Below are 25173 nucleotides of genomic sequence, written 5' to 3'. Positions count from 1 at the left end.
CTGGTCTACCCGGCCAGCCACATGGCCAGCGAGCCTTGTCCCATCTTCCTGCTGGCAGAGCCCTACGTCACATGCTCCCTGAAGCTCAGTTGATTTTGGGGGGCTGGAGGTGCACTGCCCACCCACACCTGGGGTGATACCTTGTCTCCATCTTTACTCGGGCAGTTCTTGGCTCTGGCTGGCTGGGGGCACTGTGGGTCCCTGCTTGTGCTGGCAGCTGGGGTGTTCCCTTTGGTCCCTGACCATCAAAGTCAAGGTTGGCAGGGCCATGGGGTTTGTTCATGGAGTGAACTGTCCGAATGGTGGCGACGGGGCACAGGCTTAAATTCAGAATCACCCCCAGGCAGAGCATGCTAAGTAAAGGTAAAGGAAGCCCACCCCAGCTCTGGACAGACAGAGCGTGCTGCCATCAGGGGCTGCGTCTTCTGCTCCCTTCGCGGCTGGGACCACGCGAGCCCAGGTCTCTGCCGGAAGCCCGGGCAACACCACTTCTCCACACAGGGCCTAGGGGGCAGGGGGTAAAGGAGAGAAGCAGCTGCCCAGCAGAGAGCAGCCTCTGTGGATACTGGCCTCTCCCTGCGGCTCAGGAATCCGAGGAGATGCTGGGGATGGGCAGAGAGACGCGCTTCTGGTCATGTGGCTGCCCCTGAACTCAGAGGCAGTCTCCTGCCTTTTTGTGGGGGAGGGGTTTGGCTTAATAGTGTAAAATACGACAAAATAATACACAGTGAGCCAAGCAAAGTCATCCGCTAAGAACCCCCACCCCCTCCAGGGGCAGCTAGACTTGCCGGGGACAGAAAGGAGCAAAATCATCCCAACCAAAGGGACACCCAGCTACTCAGGAGCCGAGAGCCAGGGCGGCGGCGGGCCCGGCCTCTCCTCAGCCTCCGACTCCATGAGCAATGCTGAGTTCAGCGGCGAAAAGGAGGAAGTTCATGTTTATTTATGGAGAAAATTCTCTGCCATTGTTGCCGAAGCAGCAGCCCGTTCACCAGAGCATGATATCAACATACTAATCACCATGAAATGCACGCGGATGGCCGGGGCCAGTAACTTCTAAATCCTCAGATTAAATGAAAAACCGCAGCATTCTTGACTGGGGTGGTATCTATGATGGTTTTACACCCGACTTAATGTTTCAAACCTTCCCTGATTCCCCACTTTTTAACTCCACTTTAATTTCCTTCAACAGAGAACAGAGACGTGTGTTTTTAGCCCATTACTGGAACAAGAAATAGAACGAGGCGTGGTCACCGGGCTGGATTTCCGCTAGGTCGCCCCCTTCTGGTGGACAGTAATAATAGCGAGCGTGACGGAGACCACGGCTGCGGCTAGATCCTGTCCGGCCCTTTACACGACTGCCTCAGTCAGACCCCGAAAGTGCTGTGCACGCAGGATGTTTATTACTCTCCCGATTTACAGAAGAGAACACAGAGGTTCAGAGCAGTTGAGCAGTGCTGCTGAGACCCAAGCCTGGGGCGGCCAAGTCCGAACCCCTCTGCACCCTCCAGGCTAGCTCAGAGTGCCGGACGGCAAGACAACACATGCTAACGAAACGCGTGTTTGGGTGGCATTTTAGTCCTCGGGGTGAGAATTCAGGTTTCTGGTGGCTTCTGCAGCCTGCACTGAGCCCTACACAGGCCTCACCTACTCTGCCCCATCCCAGCAACTCAAAGGACCAACCTCCCCGTAAGCACCGCTGTCTCCATCAGTCTCTTCGAGGGACGTAGAGCCACGGGCTTTAAGTCATAAGGGGCAGGGTTTGGAGTGTGACCACTGGGTCTCAATCTTGTCTTGGGCAAGACTAGAGTCTCAATTTCTGTCCCACGAGATGGGGAGGAATGACACCCACTTGGTCAGCGGCAGGTGGGGGGTGGGGGTGGGAACCAGTGGAAATGCAGGGAGAGCCCCCAGCTGAAGGTGAGCACATAGCAGGTGCTAAAACAGGGATAGACGACGGGCAAGGGAAAGCGTGACATCCAGACGGCCGCCTCCTTGGTCCAGCACAAGCCACATCACGGCCTCCAACCCATGGGGCCGGGCACCTGTGTTTATGAATATTCATGTGGTGTTCCTGAAAACCCTAGGAGATACGGTCTCCTGTTACCCCGGCTTTAAATAGAGAGGGGATGACTTGCCCCCAGTCGGCGTGAGGCTGGGTTGGACGTCTGTCTGTACGACCTTGTCCATCCTAAAGGGGTCACAGGCCGAGCCCCTGCACTACCCCTGCAGCCAGAGTAAGCCACCCTCCCACGCCTTCTGCACAGGGCCACCCTACACAGGACCCCACGCGAAGGCAGTCTGTAGAACCATCCATGGCTGCCTTGCTTTTGAGAAGGGCCGACACGGAGCTCCATGTACACAGGGGTCTCTACTGTAGTCGCTGTTCTTCCCCCAAGTTTACTGCTCCCCCCACCCCCCCCAAAACCTACAGGTGACAACCAGGTTGGTTTTTATGATTTACTGAAAATCGAAGACAAAGGGGGACTTTTTGGTCTTGTTTTTGCTATGACAGGTTTAGAAATTTGTTGTACTACATTGATTCAATTTTCCTTGATTCCAGCCATCTTTCAATAATGCAACCTGCTTCTGCTAGCTGGGTATACGGGAGAAAACCCAGAGGAACTGAGAATATTGAAATGGTTCTACCATTTCCATCTTTGAGACAAATGTTCCTCTCAGAGGAGAGCCGGTTGCAAGCATGTGACTGCTTAACCGCCGTCTACACATGAAGGACGACACGCACATACACTCATGCTGTCTTATGAAAACAGGAAAGACACGGGCGGGTCTGACCTCCGGTTTCATCCCAATATCTCAGCTCTTGTTCCTCAGAGTTGTCACAAGTATTCTAGCCTTGGATTTCTTTCTGTTTTGTTAGGCAAACGTCCAAACTATGTGGAACCAGGCTGCCGAGTGGAGTCTGGCTTATCAGGCACAACGGAACGGACCCTGATCCTTGCTCTAAATCGTGAAGAGGATCCTCGGACATGTCCCCAAACCCCTGCTGGTGGCAAATAAGAGAGCCCCAGGAGGAGAGAAAGGAGACTCCGTGCCCATTCCCCAATCCCCACCTCTTAAAAACAGGGGGCATTTTAAAACCTCCTAGCTTTCAGAGAACACAAGGTGTTGGTCATAACTGACTTGAAGCAAGAAACACATTAAAAGTGAGTTTCTTTTTCTAAGGAATAAATCTGAGTGACATGGAAGTGTTTTCCTCAGAGGGGCACCCCACACCTACATCCTCCCCGTTCCTGGGACGGACCCCTATTGGGGTTCGGAGACCCCATGCGGAGCAAGCAGGCCCAGGTCCCACCTGCCCCCAGTCTGGAGAGCTTGCTTACCTCTTTTTCAATTTCTGCCAGAGATTTGATGGTGATTCCCAAGAGATCAAAGGGCTGCATCTGCAAATACAGATCAAGTCATCCTTTTAAACGCCTGGAAAATGTTGTTTCACATTTGCTTTTATGCATAACAATTGTGACACCTCAAACCACCCTATGTGAGCTAGCATTTTCTCTATCCTCTTTCAACATAAACCCACCACCGCGACTCTGTAAGTGATTACGAGCAACGTGAGCAAACGTTCCAGAAAACCTGGGCGATAGCAGGGCTCGACCCTTCTGCTGGGGACCCCTGCTTAGTCGTCTGTCGGCGGCACCCAGGAGGGTCCAGCCCTCCTGAGCGACAGTGACGGTCACTGATGACTTTTGTCTCTCCTTTCTCCCTGCTCAGACCAAAAACTGGTTTGCTCCTTCTGCAGCTGGGGGGGGGGTGGAGGAGCACGAGGCTTGGCCCAGTCGCCCTGAACGCAGCATCTGTGTGATGGGATGGGTCTAAGGAACTGTAGGAGGGAATTCTGAGTCTTTGAAGATGCAAGGTGAATGAAAAAACTGCCCATCAATGATCATTTGAGAACCCGATGGTGGTGAAAAATGGTATCACTGCATTTTAATGGGGGTTTCTATAATTTCATGACGATGGGAGCCTTCTCTGAAAATGCTGGCTTTCCCCCAGCCAGCAGAAGTCAGGTACATGAGGCAGTAAGTCAGCTGGAGGCACAGAGAGGCCGGGGCTGGATGCAGGGTGAGAGGTAAGGGGGCAGTGGGCACCCTGTTCCCGAGGCCCCTGCTCTGAGCCTGTCAGCATTCTGTATTTCCGAGAGGGGCCAGCAACTGGCAGCTGGAGACTAACAGGTGAAACCCGGGTCCCAGACAAACCCCAGGCCCTCATGGTTCTGCACCACAGCCCAGAGGTCGGGGCAGAGCTAGAGCCCATGGGGATCTCCTGCCAGGTGCGGTAGAAAGGCCAGCTCCTGAGTCCAAGGACCTGGATTCAAAATAGGGCAGCCGTGGGTTAAATCACCTCATCATTTCCTCTCCCACTTGGAGCGGCGTGGCTGGGTTCTCCTGGCGGGGCTGCTGGGAGGGTCGGGAGGGTCGGACGAGAGAAGTGCTCAGAGGTGCACAGCACCGGGCTTGGCCCGAGCTGCCCTCCTCGAGCGCTTGCTGAGTCGGCAGCGCTGGGCAGCGGCACATTTGCGAGGGCGATCTTGGGACAGGGCCACCGAATGAGGCACTCAGCTCCCGGGGCTGCTCTGCCAGTAGCCACAAAACAGTTTGGCTCTCTCCTGCTGCCAGCCCGAGTGGCGAGAACGGGGCTGCTTGCCCGCGATCCAGCAGAGATCCAGCTGTTGCATCATTAGGCTCTAACTGCCCCACTAAACTTTCCCGACTGGAGCTGGTGCGCCGGACGGAACAGCCTCTCCGAGGGAGCGGGGCGGGAGAGGCGCCAGCGTCGCCATGGCAACGCGGCCAAGTGGCGTCGGCTGGAGTTACTCATGCTCCGCATGTCACGTCACGAGCATTTTTCAAGATTAAGCTGCTTACCAGAAGGGTTCAGAGGAGGCCTATTATATTTCATGAAAATGGAAACTACAGAGCAGGTCATATCGCAAGCCGGGTGGTTTAAGCTGGATCCAAGAAACACACTGGAGGATTCTTTAGCCGGTGCCCAAACTGGGGACCTCACAGTCATTAGCAACTCAAAACAAACTTCTGCAAAAAGGATAAAAACACCCAGAAACAAGTCTATGGAGCCGGCATGGACCAGGCCTGAATAGCTGGGGGGGGGGGGGGCAGGCGCCATCAGAGAGAGGGTCCCCGGAGTGCCAGGTGGGGTCAGCGGCACCAGCCCACAGCCCGCAAGCCTGGGATTGGCGGGCACCGCACATGCTGTAGGCGCTGACCTTCACCAGCTCACGCAGCCCCTTTGTCATCAGAGAGCTCAGGGGCCCCAAGCCGCCTGGTGCGTGTCGTGGGGCCCCTGCGGGCCCGCAGTGAGCGGGCGACCACAGCTGCGGGCACACACTAACCGCCAGCCCTGCCATTCGGAGGCCTCCCTCCGATTCGGAGCCGAGACTGGTTATCACAGAACCCGGCAATCACAATGAAAAAAAGAGGCAGCCTTCTTTCTGTGAGATGTTGTCATGGTTAAATAAAAAAGAACAAAAATTAGTAAGTTTAACTTGGAAACCAAGAACATTCACGACTTAGTGAAGTTCAGCCCAATTTACCATCACATTTGAAACAAAAAGGCTCTGTTATGGCTGAATCGGAGTCTCTCTGCTAGTCCGTCTCGCTCCCTCCCTGTGCCTCATCCCTGCTCTTCAGTCACTCCTCGAGCACCTACTGTGTGCAGCGTTAGCTGGAGGGACCCAGACGGGAAGCCCTGGTATTGGGACAACACGAGGGCAGGGGTGTGAGGGCCGCCGGGAGGGGCCTGCGTGCTGAGCAGAGGGAGCACGCAGGCTGGGGGTGGCAGCACAGAAGGGACAACATGCAGAACACTTACACTTTCTGGAACGCAAGAAAACTTCTCTGAAATCATAAAAGGCACACCATCCATTGCTGTAAAAGAACAGAAAAAGAGAAAATGGCATTGGGGACACCAGCGGTGTTCAGTGACTTGAGATGCTGACAGTACAAACCGACATGGGCACAGGTGAGTGGGGCCCTGGGGTGACGTGGGCAGAGGCACCCCCCTGCACCCAGGACACACACCTGGTTGGAGGGGGGCAATGCTGTGCACGTCCCCGGAGCACCACACAGAAGTACAGACAGAGCTGTGGGGGCAGAGAAGGGTCCAGAGCCCACCCTGGGAGTCTGGCCTCTGACCTGTAAGTGGTGGGAGCTCCTGAGGGGTTGGTGGCAGGACAGAGGCGCACGCAGACGGGGAGGGGACAAAGCGGTGCTCTGTGAGGTGGGCAGGGAGCGTGCTGGGGACACATTCTCTCCGCTGAGAGTGATGCCATACCCCAGGCTGCCGGGCCCACAGGAAAGGTCTAGATTGGAGAGAGTGACTTTGGAGTCAGAAAGACTGGGTCTGAATCCTAGCTGTGGGTTTCGGTGAGTTTAAGTTATGTTTAAAAGGAGGAAGGCAGGGGGCGCCTGGGTGGCTCAGTTGGTATCAGGGGTCCTGGGATCGAGCCCCCTGTCGGGCTCCCTGCTTGTCCTCTCCACTTCTGCTCTCTCTCTCGCTATCTCTGTCGCTGTCCGCGAATAAATAAATAAATAAATAAATAAAATAAATAAAAATCTTTTTTTTTTTTAAAGGAGAATGGCAGGGCCTGTGAGCTGGGGCGCATGTGAGCCGGGGTGCGTGTGAGCTGGGGTGCGTGAGCTGCAGGTGTGTGTGAGCTGCAGGTGCGTGTGAGCTGGAGGTGCGTGTGAGCTGGGGTGCGAGAGCTGCAGGTGTGAGCTGGAGGTGCGTGTGAGTTGGGGTGCGTGTGAGCTGCAGGTGTGTGTGAGCTGGAGGTGCGTGTGAGCTGCAGGTGCGTGTGAGCTGGAGGTGCATGTGAGCTGCAGGTGCGTGTGAGCCGGGGTGCGTGAGCTGCAGGTGCGTGTGAGCTGGAGGTGCGTGTGAGCTGCGGGTGCGTGTGAGCCGGGGTGCGTGTGAGCCGGGGTGCGTGAGCTGCAGGTGCGTGTGAGCTGCAGGTGCATGTGAGCCGGGGTGCGTGAGCTGCAGGTGCGTGTGAGCTGGAGGTGCATGTGAGCTGCAGGTGTGTGTGAGCTGGAGGTGCGTGTGAGCCGGGGTGCGTGAGCTGCAGGTGCGTGAGCTGGAGGTGCGTGTGAGCTGCGGGTGCGTGTGAGCCGGGGAGCGTGAGCTGCAGGTGCATGTGAGCTACGGGTGTGTGTGAGCCGGGGTGCGTGAGCTGCAGGTGCATGTGAGCTGGAGGTGCATGTGAGCTGCGGGTGCGTGTGAGCTGGAGGTGCGTGTGAGCCGGGGTGCGTGTGAGCTGGAGGTGCGTGTGAGCTGCAGGTGTGTGTGAGCCGGGGTGCGTGAGCTGCAGGTGCGTGAGCTGGAGGTGCATGTGAGCTGGAGGTGCATGTGAGCTGGAGGTGCGTGTGAGCCGGGGTGCGTGTGAGCTGGAGGTACATGTGAGCCGGGGTGCATGTGAGCCGGGGGGTGCGTGTGAGCTGGAGGTGCGCGCAGCGTCGGGCACAGAGCGGGTGGGTGGGCCACAGCACAGCTGGCATGGTTGACTCTGTCTCCTAGCCCCGGGCTTCGAGGCTGACTCAAGGCACCAGGCTGCTGGTTTTAATGGGACACCAGAGAAAGATGGGAATGGGTCCCTAGCAAACGAAAACACCGGGGTCAGTGGTGCCGTTCCTTTCCCACAGCCCGGAGGTCTTCCGGCCCATTCCGCTTTGGGAGGACACGGGGAAGGCGTGGTGAGTGGGTTCCCTGGGAAGTGATGGTCTCTGCTTCCCCCACCATCTAAGATGGGGGCTTCTCTGGTGTCCGAGGGGCAGACAATTTCTTTCAGTCCTAAGAAAGAAGACTCGCAGAAGCAGAAAGAAGGCAGGAGAAAAATAAGAGAAAGAGAAGAGGTGTGGGACAAATCCTCTCTGATCAGCAAGCTGAGCCACATGGTTCATCTTAAGCTCTGTTCATAATGGATTTCAGGGAAGGAAAAACAAAGCCTCGTCTGGTAAGTCTGAAGAAAAGGGAAGAGCACAGCCCGCCCCGGCTGCCCCCGGAAGCCGCCTCTCTTTGGAAGGCTGCTGCCCGAGGTCCGGCCCTGGGCTCAAACGGAGGCATCCACAGTCGGGGGCCTTCCCCCACCTTGGGCCCCTGCAAGCTGCTGGGACTGCCCAGGGGAGCACCGGCTAAGGGCCAGGAACAGTGTGACACTTCTCCAGAAAGGAGGGGGGGAGGAAGCCCACGTAACCTACAGCATGTCACAGGTGCGGACATACAAGTGACATTGGGGCACACGTGCTGGGAAAACCCATCCCTGAACAGATGACCCTTGAAAGGCCACACGCCTTCTAGAGAGGGACAGGACGGGGTCCCACCCAAGATCCAAGAAGAGGCCCCCCTTCCTGGCAATTGCCAATCTGCCCAACTCCAGCTGTGGGCCGAGGCCTACCCCACGAGGCACTCTGACCCCTGACCCCTGCCCCTTCCCAGTGCCATGGGGATGCATGGGCAGGTACCACTCAGCACCTGCTGTCATTTCACAGATCGGGGCCTGCCGAGGGCACCCAGGTAGCAAGCAGGGACTCCAAATCCTCTGGCCCTTCCACTGGGTATAAACGGAATTTCTGAGGACAAATCTGCCTCTTCCAGACCAGGGTATTTTAAGGTTTTGATGACCATTATCACATCCTCCTGAAGTCTCCAGACGTCCCTTCCACCAGCTCCTTCTGATCAGACCTAGCGGCCAGGAAGCGGGTGTGCGCGCGAATCGTCCAGTCAGACCCGCCACAGCCTTCTCCCCAAACCCGTTCCTTGCTGCGCCCTCCCACTCGTCAGTCACGCGCCACCCTGCTCCTGGCCATCCCACGTCCAGGGCTGGAAGCCACAGCCTACTCTGCCTCTCCTTTAAATCCCACAAGCCCACGGCTGTCACCTGCCAGGGCCACGCACTCTGCTCTCGGTACACACATCTGCACACACGCTCCTCGTTCCTGCTTCTTTCTGCCCGCTAGACCGACGGCAGCGCCCACGGCAGAGCTCCCTTCACACGCCCCACGTACTGCATTCAGGAAGCACGCTGACCAAAGGCCTGGTGAGTAGTTTTCCGCGAGCACGTCTTCAGCACATCCCCACCCTGATCGTTCACTCACTAGGCTTTGTTTTAAAGACCTTATTAGCGTCTGGGGTTTCCGGTAAGATAGGTCAAGAACTCCCCCTCGCTGCTGACAGAGCTTCCGTCTGAATGTCAGTGTGTGTTTAGAGAACTCGTATCCTGATGGGGAAGTAGGGTGACCTTCCACAGCCGGATCACCCCCAGAAATGAGAGGCCCGGGGAGCACGGAGAGCAGGAGTGAGGCAGAGAGGTGGCTCCCGTCCAGTCCAAGGCTGGCAGCCACACCAGCGCCCCACACAGCAGGATTACCAAGGGGGGGTCCTCAATGGCCCATAAGGCCCTTTCCCCTCACACCCCTTATGTCGACACCTGGCTGTTCTTCTGAGGTCTGCTCTGAGTGCCTCTCTTGCAGCCAGCCTTCCCAGAGGCGTCCCCCCACCTCCTCCCTGGGTCCCCGGCCACAGCCACATCTCCTCTCAGGCAGTGGGCTTCCTGGCACTTCACGTGTGAGTCGCCGCTGCATTCCCGTGTCCCTGGCCCCGGGCTGGGCCCAGAGGGGCTCAGGGGAGCAGGTGCCGGAGAGTAGCTGCTCCCAGAGAACAGTTCTGTGCATGGGGGCTCGGCCTGGGGCATGTACGTAACCCCGAGGGTTTGGTGAGCTGCTGACAAAAGCCATGGGTTTCTGGAAGAAGTCTGGGAATCATCTCTAGGAACTGGGGAGATTTAAGCAGGGAGGAGGAGAATTTTGGTTCTTAAAATTTTTTTAGCACATTAGTAAAAATTTAGTAAATTTTGTTCAGCTAAAATTCACCTAATATAAAATTAACCATTTTAGAGTGAACACTTTTGCCAGTACCTGGTCCGTTCACAGTGTTGAGCAACGACCACCGTTCCCTAGTTTCACAGCATGTCCCCCACTCCAGAGCAACACCCTATACTCCTACCACTCAGTACTCTCCCTCTGTCTTCCAAGAGTGTGTGTTTCTCTCTCCTTCCAACTGATGGTCATGTCTTTGAAAAAGAAAGATCTAGAAAGAGAAGACTGGCTTTCTGGACTGTGGTGGCCCGGCCTCCTGGAATGTTGCATTTCTGCCTTGTGGGTTATGATGGGGGAGGGGAAGGGCAGGTTTGCCCAGATTGACCCTTGGGACCTGGAGGGCTGCAAATAAAAATTGAGAAGAAAAAGATCCAGAAAAGGAACTTGTAAAACTTGGATACTAACAATAGCATTTGTGTGTGTGTGTGTGTGTGTGTGGTGTGTATTATAAAAATACACCTTTACAGAACAGGTAATACATATTTTTACCTTATATATATGTGTGTGTGTGTGTGCGTGTACACATATGTGTACACGCACACACACAGCATTTCCAAAAAGCCCCGTCTTAGCTTCTAAGACAGACTAGGGGAAGTGAGTAGAGACCGTGCACAGCCACACCCCACAGAGTTTCTGAGCCGCCGGAAGGGGGTTTCATTCAGAAGTGCCTCCTGTTTGCATACAGCCCCTTACCCCAACACCTCATTCTCCAGGTGAAATCCTCACTCCCAGACCTGGAGAATGGCGGGGATTTGTTGGGGCCAAGGGGCAACCCGCCATCTGAACAATGAAGGTATTTGGTGAAGGCGCTCCCTCTGGTCCCCGGGTTGACTCAAAGGTGATTTCCTCACAGAGCAACTTCTCGAGGAGGCTGACGGCAGAAGACCAGAAGTGACATCCTTACCGACCACACCAAAGACAACCCTTTTGGGGAGAAGAAAGGGAGGAGGCACCCCCGAGACTGTGTGAGAAAGGCAGCAGTGGCCTTCAGGGTGGCCTTCGGGGCTGTGCTGGCCTGGCTCGGCCCCACGGCCAGTGCCCTCCCGACAGGCTCGGTGGCAGAGGAGATGGTGGGGAGGACCAATCAGACCCAGCCTGACCCGCAAAGGGAGCTGCCTGGTGATGGGAGAGAGATGGGAACTTTGGGATAAATTTCCACTTTATCTTAAAGTTCATGATAGAAAGATGAGCACAGTCAGATCCTTCTCCTATTCTCCTAGAAAACAGACCTCGACAGTCTTAGAAGAAAAGAAAGCGAGTGGATAGGGTCCTATGGGCTGAAAGCTCCTGATGGAGCTGGTGACAGGAACGGGATGCTCTCACCCGTGCAAGGAGCCCCTGGAAAGGGGAGCCAGTACAAGTTTGCTGAACAGATAGTCTGCTGGCCAAAATCCATTTATTTAAAAAATCTAGTATATCAAAGATTATGGTATGCTGAAAGAATGTGGATTTTAGCAAAACATGTGATAAAATTTCTTATGTTACCCATGCAGGCAAGAGAGAGAAATATGGCTGAACAATGTTAAGCGAAGAATCCATAACTGGTCGGACGAGGTGCTCAAGAAGCTGATTAATAGATTGAGGTTGACCTCAACTGACCTCTCTGGAAGGTACCCAGGGCATTATCGATTAGTTCAATGAAGACATACATAGTAGGCCTATCTCGGATGTGGCTGACGGGGCGTCTGGGAGGACCGTCTCTAAGCTGGCTAACTGAGAGAAGTCCAATGAAGATCCCCCCAAACTGGGATCATGGTCTAAATTTAAGGATGGGATTTATTACAGGTCAGTGCTAGTAAGTCCTGTACTTTAGGTCTTAAAAACCAAAGGTATTAGATGGAATGAAAGACGTGGAATAACAGCAGAAGTTATGAAAAAAGACTTGTTTGTAGTTGCGTGAGGCAGGAATGCGATCCGACTATCTAACGCGAGGCGGGAAGGTGCCACGGTGAGCGACGGGAGGGAGCCGTCATCTTGGTCTGCTCTGGGCTTGAGTCTGAGTCCAGTGCGGGGACCAACAGTCAGAGGGTCCTCGCACGTGGCCTACGAGGAGTCCCAGGATGGTGGGGGACCTGAAGTGGAACCACACGAGGAGAGGGAGGAAGCCATCAGGCCTGATGCTCCGGGAAGGCATCATCCTGTCCATTTTTGTTCACCACCACCTCCTGCCCGGCCCCTAGGACCCGGTGCCGTGCCGCACATGGGGAGCTGCAGCCAGATCTGGTCCAGATAAGACTCAAAGGTGAGCGTAATCAAAGGCCCGCGCATATTCCCAGAGCTGCCTCAGGGTGAGGGCTAGAGGCATGGCTCCTTGCCCTGGTGAGGACGAAAGGGAGGATGAGCAGAGCTGGCCGAGCAGGGGCCAGGCAGGGGCCGCGTGCTGGGGAGCTAGGGAGAGATCTTGTGTGTCGGGTGGAAAGCTGATCCGTGGGACTGCCGAATCCCCTTCTAATTCCATAGCATCCACTTCTACTCTCTTTATCTGGGCAGCCATTCCAGATTTTAAAATATCTAGAGATTTGCCAAACATAATTCTTAAAATCAATGGCACACATTTTTCATGTGTTCCGAAAGAGTGTTCATAAATCATCTCCATCCTGGCTTCTCATGGGGGAGCCACGTTTCCTCCTTTCTTTCTTTCTCCCCTAGCTGAAGCCAGTATTTTGTCTTCACTATTCTTTAGCGCTCAGAGACTGTGACAGTCGCTCTAGCCTTCGGTCTATCGCTGAGTCTACTCAGAGGGACACGCGCGGGGCAGCTGGAGGGAGAGCTGTGAGCAAAGGGACCCCGCTCTCAGACAGTATATTTTCATCTCCCAACCTGCCCTCCCAGTCAGCCTGAGGGATCCCAGGAGGACTCCGCCAGATCGGTCCGTGGTCATAACCCAGAAGCAGGGACAGCGCCTGTCCCTTCTTTGCTGGCACCCAAGCTGGCCTTCCTGGGGCACACGGCAGTCACCTCTCCAGACCCCTCGGCTCCCAGTGTGACATGACCCAGGCCACCCCCAAACCTTGGAGGTAACAGAACTGCTTCTGAGGCCCAGTTCTACAGCAGAGAGAGGAGGACAGGAAACCCACGTTTGCTGGCTGCATGCTGGGCAGTGAGCGTGAACACGCATCGAGTCACTTCAGCCTCAACACAATCGCTTGCAAGTCATCCTCCAGGAAGCCGAGGCTTAGAGCAGTCCGGTGGCTTGCCGGAGCCAGGAGTCGAGCACAGAGCTGGGGTGGCGGAGGCGCTGCAGGGGTATGGTGGGAGGGCGGGCCTGGCAGGGCAACACCCTGGGCCTCACCTCCAACTCCGTGGGCATGAGTGTGTGGTCCAGCTGGCTGCCCCACCACCGTGAGCCTCAGCTACCCTGTCTGTGAAATGGGGAGAAGACGCTCTCAGGAGGCTGCATGAGGGTGACAGGGACCTCAGTCACAAGAGAGGGGCGGCCCCCCGGCTCCGCAAATGGTGGTGTCCACTCGGACCGAAAGCCACGTCCAGGCAGCCTTCCTTTTAGTACCAGGACACTGTTTTCTTCTTCTTTTTTAAATTTTGTTTTTGGTGGCAGTTTTAACAAAACGCTGATCCACGGCACGGAGCGGCGTACAGATGAGAGCGAGGACGTGCCGCGGGCTCCGTAGTGCAATTAGCATTCTCCTAAACAAACGAGCTTCAACAGAGCTGTAATTAAGCAGGCCTGTAATTAAGTATATGCCCTTTATCATAACGATCATGCTTAAAAATGGCATGATGCATGGAGCTCTGTTATTAATGCTGTAATCCCAACCTGAAGTGCGAGTACATAGAAATCAGGGTGTCAGGCCTGTCACCAGAGTGTTTGTAAAATACATTAAAGAAAAAAACCAGGAAACAATGAGCTCATTCAACTGTTCTTTTTACAATCAGGCACTACAAGTCAAGAGGATTGTGGATGCTTACGGAATCTGCAAGGTTTAAACAAATAAAGCTCTCATCTGCTGTATTAACACCGCCCAAGATTTTAAAGGAGAAAGGGGGGGGTTTCTTTTTTTTTCCCCAACTGACCCGAATACCTGACTTTGCTGTTCTCGGGGAAGGAGTCCAATTCACGTGCTGTATTTGGACATAACATTGGTCGCCTGCTTGCACAGACAACCCTGCTAGGACGCCACGGGAGCTCTGCCTGGCAACGGGATAGGGTTATTACAGTTCCTGTATCTCTCCTTCGCGTGGGAACCATACTTGTACTTGCCAAGGCAGTGCCCTCAGCCATCCCTTGATTCTGCCCCCGAGGTGCACACTTCCGGATTTCCCAGCGCTCGACTCGAACCCACTGCTGACTCATTCCCAAGGGCTCCAGACCCAGGGCCGCCCGACTGCCTGCGGATACCCACAGTTGCTCACCCCTTCCCTCACTGACATCTCAAGGGGGAAATACTCTAATCGATGTATGTATTCATTTCAACATGCTTGATAAAGAGTCTTAAAATCATGTGGCCAAAAAAAAAAAAAAAGTAATATTAAGAGAAAGACTCCATTTCTGGCATCTCAACTGTCATCTGCTTACAGCTGTCAAGCAGGATTCTGTGAACTGGTCACAGCACCTCAGACGTACTTGCAGAGATGGTGGTGAATGATGTGGCTTTACTGGCAGGTAGTCATTTTCAGAATAAAGTTAAACGCAGCTGGAATGGGGGGAGGCCTTTAACCCTGGCTACTTGCTTGTAAATAATCAGCAACCTGGCTCGCTCTTCTCTCCTTCCCCGTGGCTTCAAAGGTCCTTTACAATTTGTGACGGGAAAGATGCCAACACCTCAAGATCTCAAGGCCTTTTCTCAAAACTCATATGCAAACTGAAACACCAAGCTTGTTTTGCCGTCTTGTTGATTTCACTGGGGCTATTCCTTGGAAGACACGTGTGGATGCCTCCAAGACTGTCTGCTCAGTGACATTCCAATTGAGTCCACACTAGGCCTACAACTTCCTTCTAGATCCCCTAAGTAATGTGTTTTGTCGGTTATTCAAAAGCCAAAAGAACTACTTATGGGCCACAGTGACCTCCTGAGGCCGATGGCACCGTGGGGAGGAGGGAGAGGATGCCCGAGTCAGATGCGTGTGAGCCCCGAGCTGGGCTCAGCCACTGGCTGGCCGTGGAGCTTCGGGCAGGCCACTCGGCCTGAGTCAGACCTGCACCTGTCAAAGAAGGAGAACCACGGCCAAGGGCTGAGTCTGCAGAGGAGAGAGAGCCGAGCATAGCCTGACCGGCAGCAGGCGCTCAGCACGTGGTAGTTACGGGTGATTCGCAGACGCCAAGCAGGCCCTGCTTCTCAGAGGCGTGATTCAGGCCGGGTCCACCTCGGACCCAAGACAAGTGTTTACTCTCTCTATGCCTCTCTTTCCTCAGCTGTAGAAGGAAGGAAAGAATCCTACCTGGATGGCTGTGCCGTTTAAAGCCCCTGGTAACCACCTGCTCATTCTCACCAGCATCACGAGCTGGGGAGAATGTCCTTCCAAGGAAGCAGAACTGTTTAGTTTTCGAGCTGCTTTTACATCAAAACGTAAATGCAGCCACATTAAATTCCGTAAGCTGTGGGCTGTGAGTCCCCATCCAGAGGCTGCTGGAGGTGTGGAAGCGATGCCTGCCCAGGACTACCTCAGAGGGTTCCCCCCGACCATGGCTCTCCCTGGCATCTGCCATCTCTGGGGTCACAGGTCAAGCTCAACTGTAGGAGCAAGACCCATGCTGGGCCCAGCTTGCTTAACGTCCCCCGGAAAAGAGCCCTAAAAGCAAAGTGAAGCACACTGCCCTTGGCTGTCTGGGGGTTAATTTGCCAGGTTAGTCAGAAACACCATACTCTTCAAAATAAAAGCGACTTTGCCCCACAAATGAATATTCTCTCAGGTTCTATGAGTGGGGAAGCCTCCCCGTCCCCCATACAGAGCACCTGCCAGCAAGTGTCACTTTAGCTGTGTGGCCCACTTCATGTCTCCACATCCCCAGTATCCTGGGAGGAAACTGAGGGCCCTGCACTCCCCCGTCCTCCTTCCAGAGCTGCCCCTCGCGGGCCCAGTGGCTGCTGTCTGAGCCGTGGGAGCTGGAAGGGCACGAGTCTGGAGAGGAAGGGCCACACATGGCTGCCCCACACTGCAGAGCCACGAGAAACCCCAGGTCCATGAACAAAACACCCTCCCTCTGCAGAAATGCTTTCTGAAACTTCATGAATATTTGGTGACTTGGGGCAGAGATGTATTGCATTTTGCTCGAGGTAAAGATAAAATCCAACTAAGTGCCACTTTTCCACGTGAGTGAGAAGGCGCCTCGGTTGTAGAGGCATTGTGTGGAAATTGCCACAGGCCCACGCCTGCCTTCCCACAGTGCAGCACACACACAGAAACCCCTACACGAGCCGGAGACTAACAAGAGGGGATCTCTAAAAGCAGAGTGAGAAGCAGACCGAGGGCCAACGAAGGTTTGCTGCTATTAGAAGCGACCACACTCCTCCAGAGCACAGGCATGGTCTGAACAGCAGCTTAATCCACAGCCAGCTGTGGACGGAGGCCGAGCCTTGACCTAGGACGGCCTGGCCTCCAGCTGCTGAAGGGTCGGAGCTGCTGGCCGAGGGGCAGATACCGCCGCCGCCTGCTGGGGGGGGGCGTCCGGCCGTGCAGGCAGGCAGGTGCGCCTCCCCTTACAGGCCCTCCGTCACCTTCTCAACCAACTCACACACAGGCAGTCCCGACTCAGGATGGTCCGACTTACGAGTTTTCGACTTCATGATGGTGCAAAGGTGATACACATTCAGTGGAAGCCGTACTTCGGATTCTGAATTTTGACCCCTGCCTGAGCTAGTGATGAGCGGTTCAGTCCTTTCTCATGGTGCAGGGCAGCGGCAGCTCCCAGGCAGCCAGGGGACCACGAGGGTCAACAGCACATACACGCGCGGCCATTCTGTCCCCGTCCAGCTGTCCTGGTTTTCACTTTCAGTACAGTATTCAATAGATTACAAGAGATTTTCAACACTTTAGCATAAAATAGGCTTTTGTCAGATGATTTTGCCCAAGTGTAAGTGGTTCTGAGCACGTCTACGGTGGGCTAGGCTGAGCTAGGATGCTCGGTAGGGTAGGCGTAGTAAACGCATTTTCAACTGACTATGGGTTTGTTGGGACGTAAACCCATAGTGACATAAGGAAGACCTGTGTATTTTTAAATTGTATTCAATAAAGGAATACATTTCCTAAACAAACAATTCCAATAGCACAGCTAAGTTCAAGTGCCCCTGAATGCAGAGCCCTGATCCCGGACCCTCCTCAGGGCCAGCCCTGGACGTGGTCTGCACTGTGCCTGGGGTTCTCCCAGCCCGTTGCTGTGCATGTACAGACGTGCCTGCATACAGAAGAAATACAGAATTTTGTTTTGTATGTGTCTGTGCCTCTCATACAAATAGCATCACAGCATATAACGGTTCTACGATGTGTTTTCGACAACCGTCAGAGAGTTCCTATATCGGTAGCTGTAGATGTTATCTTGGTCTTTTTAACAGCTGGGTAGAAGTAAGAGTGGAGAGGCAACCAATGGGCTGATCAGGAGCCTGGCTGCCATTTTAAGTGGCCTGCAGGTCACCACGAGGTCCCTGGGGAGCCATCGAAGGGTTTTTGAGCTAGAGAGAGACATGGTCATGTGTATGTTTTAGGAATGGCTTCCTGGCTGTGGAGAGAAGCGTGGATTAGAGGGAGTGAGGCTGGAGGCAGGACCACCAGGGAGGAGGGATGCTGGTGAGGGATGCTGGTGGTGGTGTCTAGGACTGTGACAGTAAGAATGGAGAAGAGGGGACAGATCAAGGGGTATTCAGATGCAGAACCAAGAGACTTGGCCACTGGCTGTGGTAGTTTCACTACTTTCCAGGGCGAGGAGACAAGGGTGACCCTGAGATTCTGGCTTAACCATCGGGAGAGTGGAGGCCCGGGAACCTGGGAGACATGTGGGGTAAGCTGGTAGGGTCTCTCTTGGTTGTGCTGGGTTTGAGGGGCTTGTGAGACAACCCGGGGGAGATGCCAGTCAACACGGTTGGGACATGATGAGCAAGATCCGAGACTGGTTGGTAAGGACTGCCCGGATGGGAAATACAGACGTGAGGCGGCCGGGGGAGGATCTGGGGCGTCCAGCCTGCCAGTGACTGAGGCATGAGAGAAGATGAGAAGTTCTGGGAAGAGCACGTGGTGAGAAGAGGGCAGGCCCAGCTCAGGGTTCTGAGGAACGTTAACATCTGACGTTCGTGTGGTGGAAGAGAAGTCAGACAAACATGGGGAAGAAGATTCAAACGTGCTCTGTGATGCTGGATGGCCGGAGGTGTTGGTGTGAGCCTGGTTTAGCAACTAGATATAGATACATCAACACACAGAGCTGTGTGTTTATACACACATCGTTCATATGTGTGTACACAGACACGCACAAATGGACGTATTTTTCTATCTGCTGATGGCCCCGAAGCCGTGAGCACACCTAGTGCCCAGAGTTTTGGGTTCTAGTGTTCTCCTCTGAAAGATACAGGGGCTCTTTAGAGAAATGGCTGAGGGAGGGGGAGGCAGGGAAGGAACTAGCCTGGGACGTCTTGTTGCACCAGAAAGTAAGACATCCTCAAAGAATCACGGCAACTCAGCAGAAGGACCCAGAAGCCAGCTCAAAGGGGCTCCTGCCGGCTAATATGGAACAATTTGAGTGTCCACATAAATAATGACAATAATGAATTAGACCCCCCAGTCCACACCGACGTGCACAAACCGAGGACGAGGAGAAGCTCATCCTTAAAATAAAACGCCAACTCACACTGAAGGGATGATAGGAGTTATAAAAATCAATGGATAATTTGATGAGGAATGAACTCTTTACATAGTCCCAAAGTATTTCCCACTGATGACATATTAATTACAAGAGGAAAAACAGTAACTTTACGGTAAGGAAACCCAGCAAGCAGCACCATAAGCAGGTGATCCCAGCTGGGTCCTGCCAACATCACAAACTTCCAGAAAGGACGCACGGAGAAGGATACGGTACCAGCTGACACAGTGACAGTGACAGAGAAGAGAGCTGGCCTCCAGGCCCACGTGCACGTCAGTCGCAGCTCAGTGTCCTCATCTGAGAGGGAGGGCCTGGGCTGGGTGACTCAGCTGGTGCTGACCTGGGACTTTTTTTTTTTTTTAAGATTTATTTTAGAGAGGGCATGCGCAAGCACGGGGAGGGGCAGAGGGCAAGAGAGAGCATCTCAAGCAGACTCCCTGGTGAGTGTGTAGCCAGATGTGGGGCTCGATCCCAGGACTCTGAGATCATGACCTGAGCCAAAATCAAGAGTCAGATGCTTAACCTATGGAGCCACCCAGGCGTCCCCAATCTGTGACTTTTAAAAACTGCCTTCTGCCTGCTGTTCCTCCCCCAGGAGGTTCTGAGTTACTTGGTCTGACCATGGCCCCACGCGTTAGTGGCCTCTCACTGCTACCAGGTGATTCTCAGGCGCTACTAAGTTAGAGCAGCCCTGGGCTAGGTGAGGTCTAAAATCTCCCCACTGGACATTCTTCCATCTCAGAATCATCGTATTAAATATGTACCGGTGATCTGAGGCCTTTATTAAGCCCCAGAGGATGTCATTTCCAACCCATTGTAGGTAACCGCTGGTTTCTAGCTGACTTCTCTAGCCCTCATCCAGATTCTACTCACAAAAGCTTCTGAAAAGCAACAATCACGAAGGGCAATAGTAGGTTCTGGTCAGATGCCTCTCTGTCCTGGAACCAAAGGGCAGGGAGAGAAGGCGTCCCAGGCTTCTGTATGCCTGAAGCCGGCACTGACTGGCCCACCAATCTCTGGAGCACTGCACCAGGCTGTGTCAGTCTGGGGAAGAAGAGTGTGTCAGGCACTCACACACAGTCCGGGTTAAGTCTCCGAACGGCCCTGGGACGTGTCGCCACACCCAACCTGCCGAAGGGCCCTGACGCGCACAAGGGAAGGGACTTGCTGGGGCCACAGAGCTGGTAAATGGCAGAGCTGGTGCAGAAAGGGAGATCTTCCAAGGGCGCTGCCTTCCCACCATATGAACGGTGAGGTGGGGATGCCTTCCTCTGAGAAAGGAAAAGGTCCTCCACAGACGGCAGCAGAAGAGTCTTACCAAGAAGGGCAGGAAAGGGATGGAGGGTGGGCGGAGGCGGAAGGTGTCCAGGAACCACCCCGCAGCGTCCCTGGCACTCTTCCAGGGGACACCCCTACCGCCAAAACAAACACACCCACTTCGGGGATCTTGGCTGTTCATTTTCAAATGTCATGATTCCATAACCGGTAAGGAAGCTTTTAATTGTCTAACTGCCCGAGTACTTTGCCAACAGGATGGTAGCATCACCCAAATGGGAAAAGCAGAACCTCATTATACATTTAAGATTTGAAAAGAGATCACCTATTGGTTAAAGAAAAATGGTCTGAAACGTAACAGCACAGAGTTCTTCCGACCTTGACTAGTGGGATCGAATTCCCCAGGGCCTGGGCATCGCCCAGTGAAGGAGAGAACCCGGACGAGAGTCCTGCAGCTGAGGTGGGGGGCGGGGGCAGACACCGTGGGAGAGGCTGCCCGGGCTCAGGTTTCGGCTTCCCTGAGCTGCCGCATGGTTCCAAGAGACCAGGCGCAGTGACAGACAGGTACGGGACGTCCACGGAAAGCCCGACAGCCATCTAAACGCAGTTTACGCTTACGGAAGATCGCGCTGCTTGTGCGCATTCGAACCAGGTCATAATAATAAAACTTAATTTGAAGAGAAAAAAGAGGCATTTTTATTTTTCTTGCTTTACAGAAAGCTCAAATACTGAACTTCCCAATTCAAAAGCGAATTGCCCTCGTCCGGGTCTCGTAGCTAGACCTGTAACATCCGGTTGAGGTGGGCAGGCTCTGCCGGTCCCCAGGGCTGGGCCTGGAACGCCAGGAGACCACGGACTCATGCCTGCAGTTGGGATGGGGCACAAGAGCACACACACCGGACCTCTACAGCCCTGCGCTTCCAAACTGCATCATTTTCCAGAAACTCTGCCCTGGGAAATGGCTTCTCTTGCAAGCAGCGTCTCACCTTCCCCAAAACTCGGCTCCAGTGGACAAGCTCTCTGGACCACGGTGATATGAAGAGAAAGTTCTGAGGCAGAACTGAGGCCTGAAGGGACACCCACCTTGATTTGGAGAAACCAGGGAGGGCGCTCCCTTCCGTCTCACTTGACGCGTCTGCGAAGTACCAGTGCCATAAATTACCCAGATCTCAGATTTAATATTAACCTTTAAAGGGCATGTCACAAAAATGTATTCTCTAAATATTGGTTGTTAGCTCACTTTGTAAGTCTATCGCAGAGGATAGGTGTGAGGCTGCCACCCGTCTCTGACTGCACCTGTCACGGGCGCCTCCTGCCACCTGACAGTAATTCCAACTGAACGCGCAGCCCCACGAACGAACAATTCAGCCATCGACTCGAACCACGGCCTAAGCTCAGCCTCAGGATTTAATAATAGAGCCTGCGAATATTACTCTAATTTCTAGAGCTGATGAACTTTCAGAGGCAACGCGAGTTGAAATAACCGAGCGCAGGCGTGACAAAGAACTTGGATCGGCGGTTCTTTGAACTATCCGGTATAATAAGCACTTGTTCCTTCCTCACAATGGGCATGTACGAGAGAAATCTAAATAATAATTGCTGTAATTATCGTGAAAAATATGCAGAGATTAATGGTGATTATGAAAATCTGTATAATTGTTCTCTGAAACCGCCGCTGATCAAATGGTATCTTGAAACGTCCGCTGCCAGAGAACTTTCAACACCGAACCAACGTGGGCACAGAAATGTGACATTTTGGCTTTCTCCCTGTGAAATATTACCCTGTGTTTGCGAAGTTGGTTTTCATCAATGCCAACACCCTGGCCTGCATTTTAACTCTTCGTACCAGTGCCCTGCAAAGGTTCTGAGACGCCCTTAATGGGATGCGTATGTCATTGTGGTTCAAAGCCCCACGTTCAACTTGTTATTTATTCAAATAATTAATTACTCTTGTATCCATCGAGCAGTTTGTCATGACACATTAATGACTTGATAGACTTCTATGAACTGGTGAACACAGAACAGCAGAGCGTTTTTATCGCCATTTAATTTTAAAACGATCCTGTGTGAAATTATCTAGTCGTGAGTGATGGGAGCATAAAGAACAGACTCAGCAAAGCCCCTTTTGGATCATTGCTTTATTAATGGTAACGTCAGGGAAATGAAAAATGCTAACATTGTTATATTCCGCTGCTGGGCGGAGACGGATGGCTGGGGGACTGGGCGGGGGCTCCCAGCGCTCACTGTCAAGAGCACCGAGGCCCCTCCTGGCGCCGGGCCGGCGGGACCCCAGCCTCATGCACCCACGGGCTCCGTGAAACCACCTCCGAGCCCGGTCTCCCTTTCCAGTTTATGGCTCTCGATGTCTATTACTTTGTGTGTGTGGTCTTTTTTTTTTTTTTTTCACTTGAATTTTCCACTAGTGACATAAAGCACCCTCACGAAAACATTTCACTTTATTGCTTTGAACATTAAACGTTATTAATCCAATAGAAAAACGTTAAAGATATTGCTGTCACCTTTAAATGTGAAATGATATTAGGCGCTAAAAAAACCCGCTGGTTTAGTAGAAAAGATGTTCCCTTAGTTTTCCTTTCAAGTCTTGAGATAACCGTTTTGGGTTGATGATAAAATAATATTTCTACATGGCTCACAGCACAACATCTGCTTAAAAGACACTTCCTGTTCAGCTATTCTTTTTTTTTTTTATATACTGAAAATTGTTTCTCAATTGTTTTAATTACAAACTTGGGAATCTATGCAAACTACTTCCCAGCAATGTGATTCAAAGACAATAGACAGCCGTCCCTGAAGAGCCCGGAGCCAGGCAGCGGGCGGAATCGCGGGGGGCTCTCTGACGGCCACATGTGCGGCCCACCGGGGACCCAGCAGAAGTGGCAGCCAGGCGCTGTCCCCGCCCTCTGCCGGCAGAGAAGAAGGGGTGGATCTCTCTTCCTGCTTCTGCTTCCCGGTCCCAGGGAACAGCGCTACCGCCCACCTGGATGTCTAACCCTGGAGTCCGGGACAACAGGGACTTGTTCCCGTCCCTCACACCTGTCATCAGTCCTTTCAGCCCCGAAGAGGGTAGTGGTGGTGGTGGCGGCAGCTCACAATTAACTGAACTCCTACTCTGTGCCAGGCCCCGGCCTAGGTGCTTTCTGCGTACGGACGGATTTCTCGGGACCATCTGAGTTACGTATTGTGGTCATTCATTATTGCCATCACACCCCCCACCTCCCAACTGCACAGAGGACACTCTGGCTAAGAGCAGTTACGCAACCTGCCCAGGAGCTCATGGCCAGAAAGAGGCAGAGGCGGATCCGAACCCTGGGTGCTGCACACAGCCTTCCCCACAACACGACGGGGCCTCTGAATTCCCTCCAGAGAATTCTCTCCATGGCCCTGGACTTGGGGGTTGCCCCCTATGGCCCCGACATCAGCTGCTCCACATCACTCTCCTCTCCTCCAGAAGGGGATCTGGAAAGGAATGGGGCAAAGCAGCTGCTTCCGCAGTGGATGGAAAGTGCAAGAAAAGCACAGCCTTTGGGGCATATCCTGGCACAACCATCTATCTGGTGTGAGTTGAGATGGGGTATCAGAGCTCTGACGATACACAAATCAAAGGGCCTGAGAAGCTCCAAGCCAGAAGTCGAGCTTCGTGTCCTATTCTGTGGGATGCTTTCCTTTTCCAGGTGGAGACACTGGGGGCTGAGCGCCCATGACTTCCACACGGACATTTCCAGCAACGTGGCAGCAAAGTGGGAGCTCAAGCCCTGGTCTCCCGAGACTCCAGGCTGCCTCCACCCAGGACCTGCCTCCTTGTGCGGGAAGCGCTGGTCCCCCAGGGCAGCACAGCCTCAGGGAGGTCTGAGCAGGGCCACAGCAAGCAAAGGAGCTAGGCGCCAAGTTTAGAGACCGTGGGGTCACAGATTCGCTGGGGAGCCTGTGAGGGGGCGTCTCCAAGAGACAGGCAGGCATTCTCCTGAGCAGCTGAGGCAGGTAGAGGAGACCGTAGATGCCAGGCAGGAAGAACAGTGGTTTCAAAGAGGAGCCCCAGATGGAAAGTCCAGGCAGATGACGCAAACCGGAGGAGCCGCTGCTTCTCACCCTGGGCGACACCACTGTGAAGCCAGCCCGTGGAAGGGCAGCTCTGAGCATAGGAACCCTCTCTCTGGAGAGCAGCCACAACCCTGCAGAGGACCGGTGGCAACCCTGCGGGGGAGGTGCCGGTCCAGACAAGTGCGGGAGGTAAGGGGGCACGGGGAAGTCTGGCCCCTGGTAGCGCTTTAGACACAGCGTCTTCAGAGCTGCCCCCACCCCTGCCCGCCCCAGAAGACGCATCCTTTCTCTGCAAACCACGGGTCCTCAAACTTCCAAGTGTGTCAGACTGGTCTGGGATGCTCATTAATGATACAAATCCCTAGCCTCGAACCTCCAGACTTTGGCTCAGGAACTCCGGGACAAGGGCACCATGAGAAAGCTCCAGTCTGTGCTTGGAGCCGAAGAGAGCTTCAGCGAGGGTCTCATGGGTACGGTTCCATGAAGCTTTTATCCACAAACAAGACTCTCTGTGACGTATAGGAACTAATCAGGGCAGGGGCAGGCAGGACCGTGGCACTGGTCACAGCTGTCACGTGGCGAAATCTTGGACTTAGTGCTAGACACGGTCACAACCCAGGGAGGCAAACGGGCTCACCCCGTCCCATGGCTGCGAGAGGCCAGGCAGTCATGCTTCCAGTCCAAAGGGAGGCCAGCAGTGTCGAGCTCAGAAGGCCAGGCTCTTGATAACGTAATTTAAGACGAGGTATCAAGAAATACCAGGGCCAGAGCTCAACCAGGTACTCCGCGAAGTAATTATCTATCACTTTAGAGACCCAACCATGGCTTTCTCTTTGTTTACATCTTTCGTGGACTGAGCCTCTAAAACTCACAAGATGTGAGGAACCCAGAAAGGTTCTTTGTCTATCTACTGTGACTTCCCTGAGCACTCGGGGTTTCTATAGCTTCTGTATCTTCAACTGTAGGGAAAAAAGGTAACATTCAGGTAGCTTGTGACCATCTTTTCCGGAATCCAGACAGAAGTCTTTCTTTTTTCCTCTCTCTGCACCTAACTCTAATAGACCTCTTCATATCTCGAAGCTAAGGAACATATTTCTTTTTCTTTTTTTTTAGAGAGACAGC

The 25173-nt window shown here is 53.7% G+C and overlaps 1 protein-coding gene across 1 annotated transcript in view; it reads right to left on the bottom strand.

Moving 5' to 3' along the window:
* The window catches only part of MVB12B (multivesicular body subunit 12B), a 182559-nt gene that overhangs the window by 17930 nt on the left and 139456 nt on the right, over window positions 1-25173 (bottom strand). The window contains exons 8-9 of the mRNA XM_048223033.2: window positions 5854-5909; window positions 3345-3404 (exon numbers count right to left, since the gene is read on the bottom strand). Coding sequence (XP_048078990.1) covers window positions 3345-3404; window positions 5854-5909 — 116 coding nt within the window. The remainder of the gene's footprint in view (window positions 1-3344; window positions 3405-5853; window positions 5910-25173) is intronic.

This window comes from Ursus arctos, unplaced genomic scaffold, assembly GCF_023065955.2.
Source record: "Ursus arctos isolate Adak ecotype North America unplaced genomic scaffold, UrsArc2.0 scaffold_18, whole genome shotgun sequence".
Taxonomy (NCBI): Eukaryota; Metazoa; Chordata; class Mammalia; order Carnivora; family Ursidae; genus Ursus; species Ursus arctos.
The sequence above is the reverse complement of the archived record's forward strand: the minus strand, read 5'-3'. Positions and strand labels throughout refer to the sequence as shown.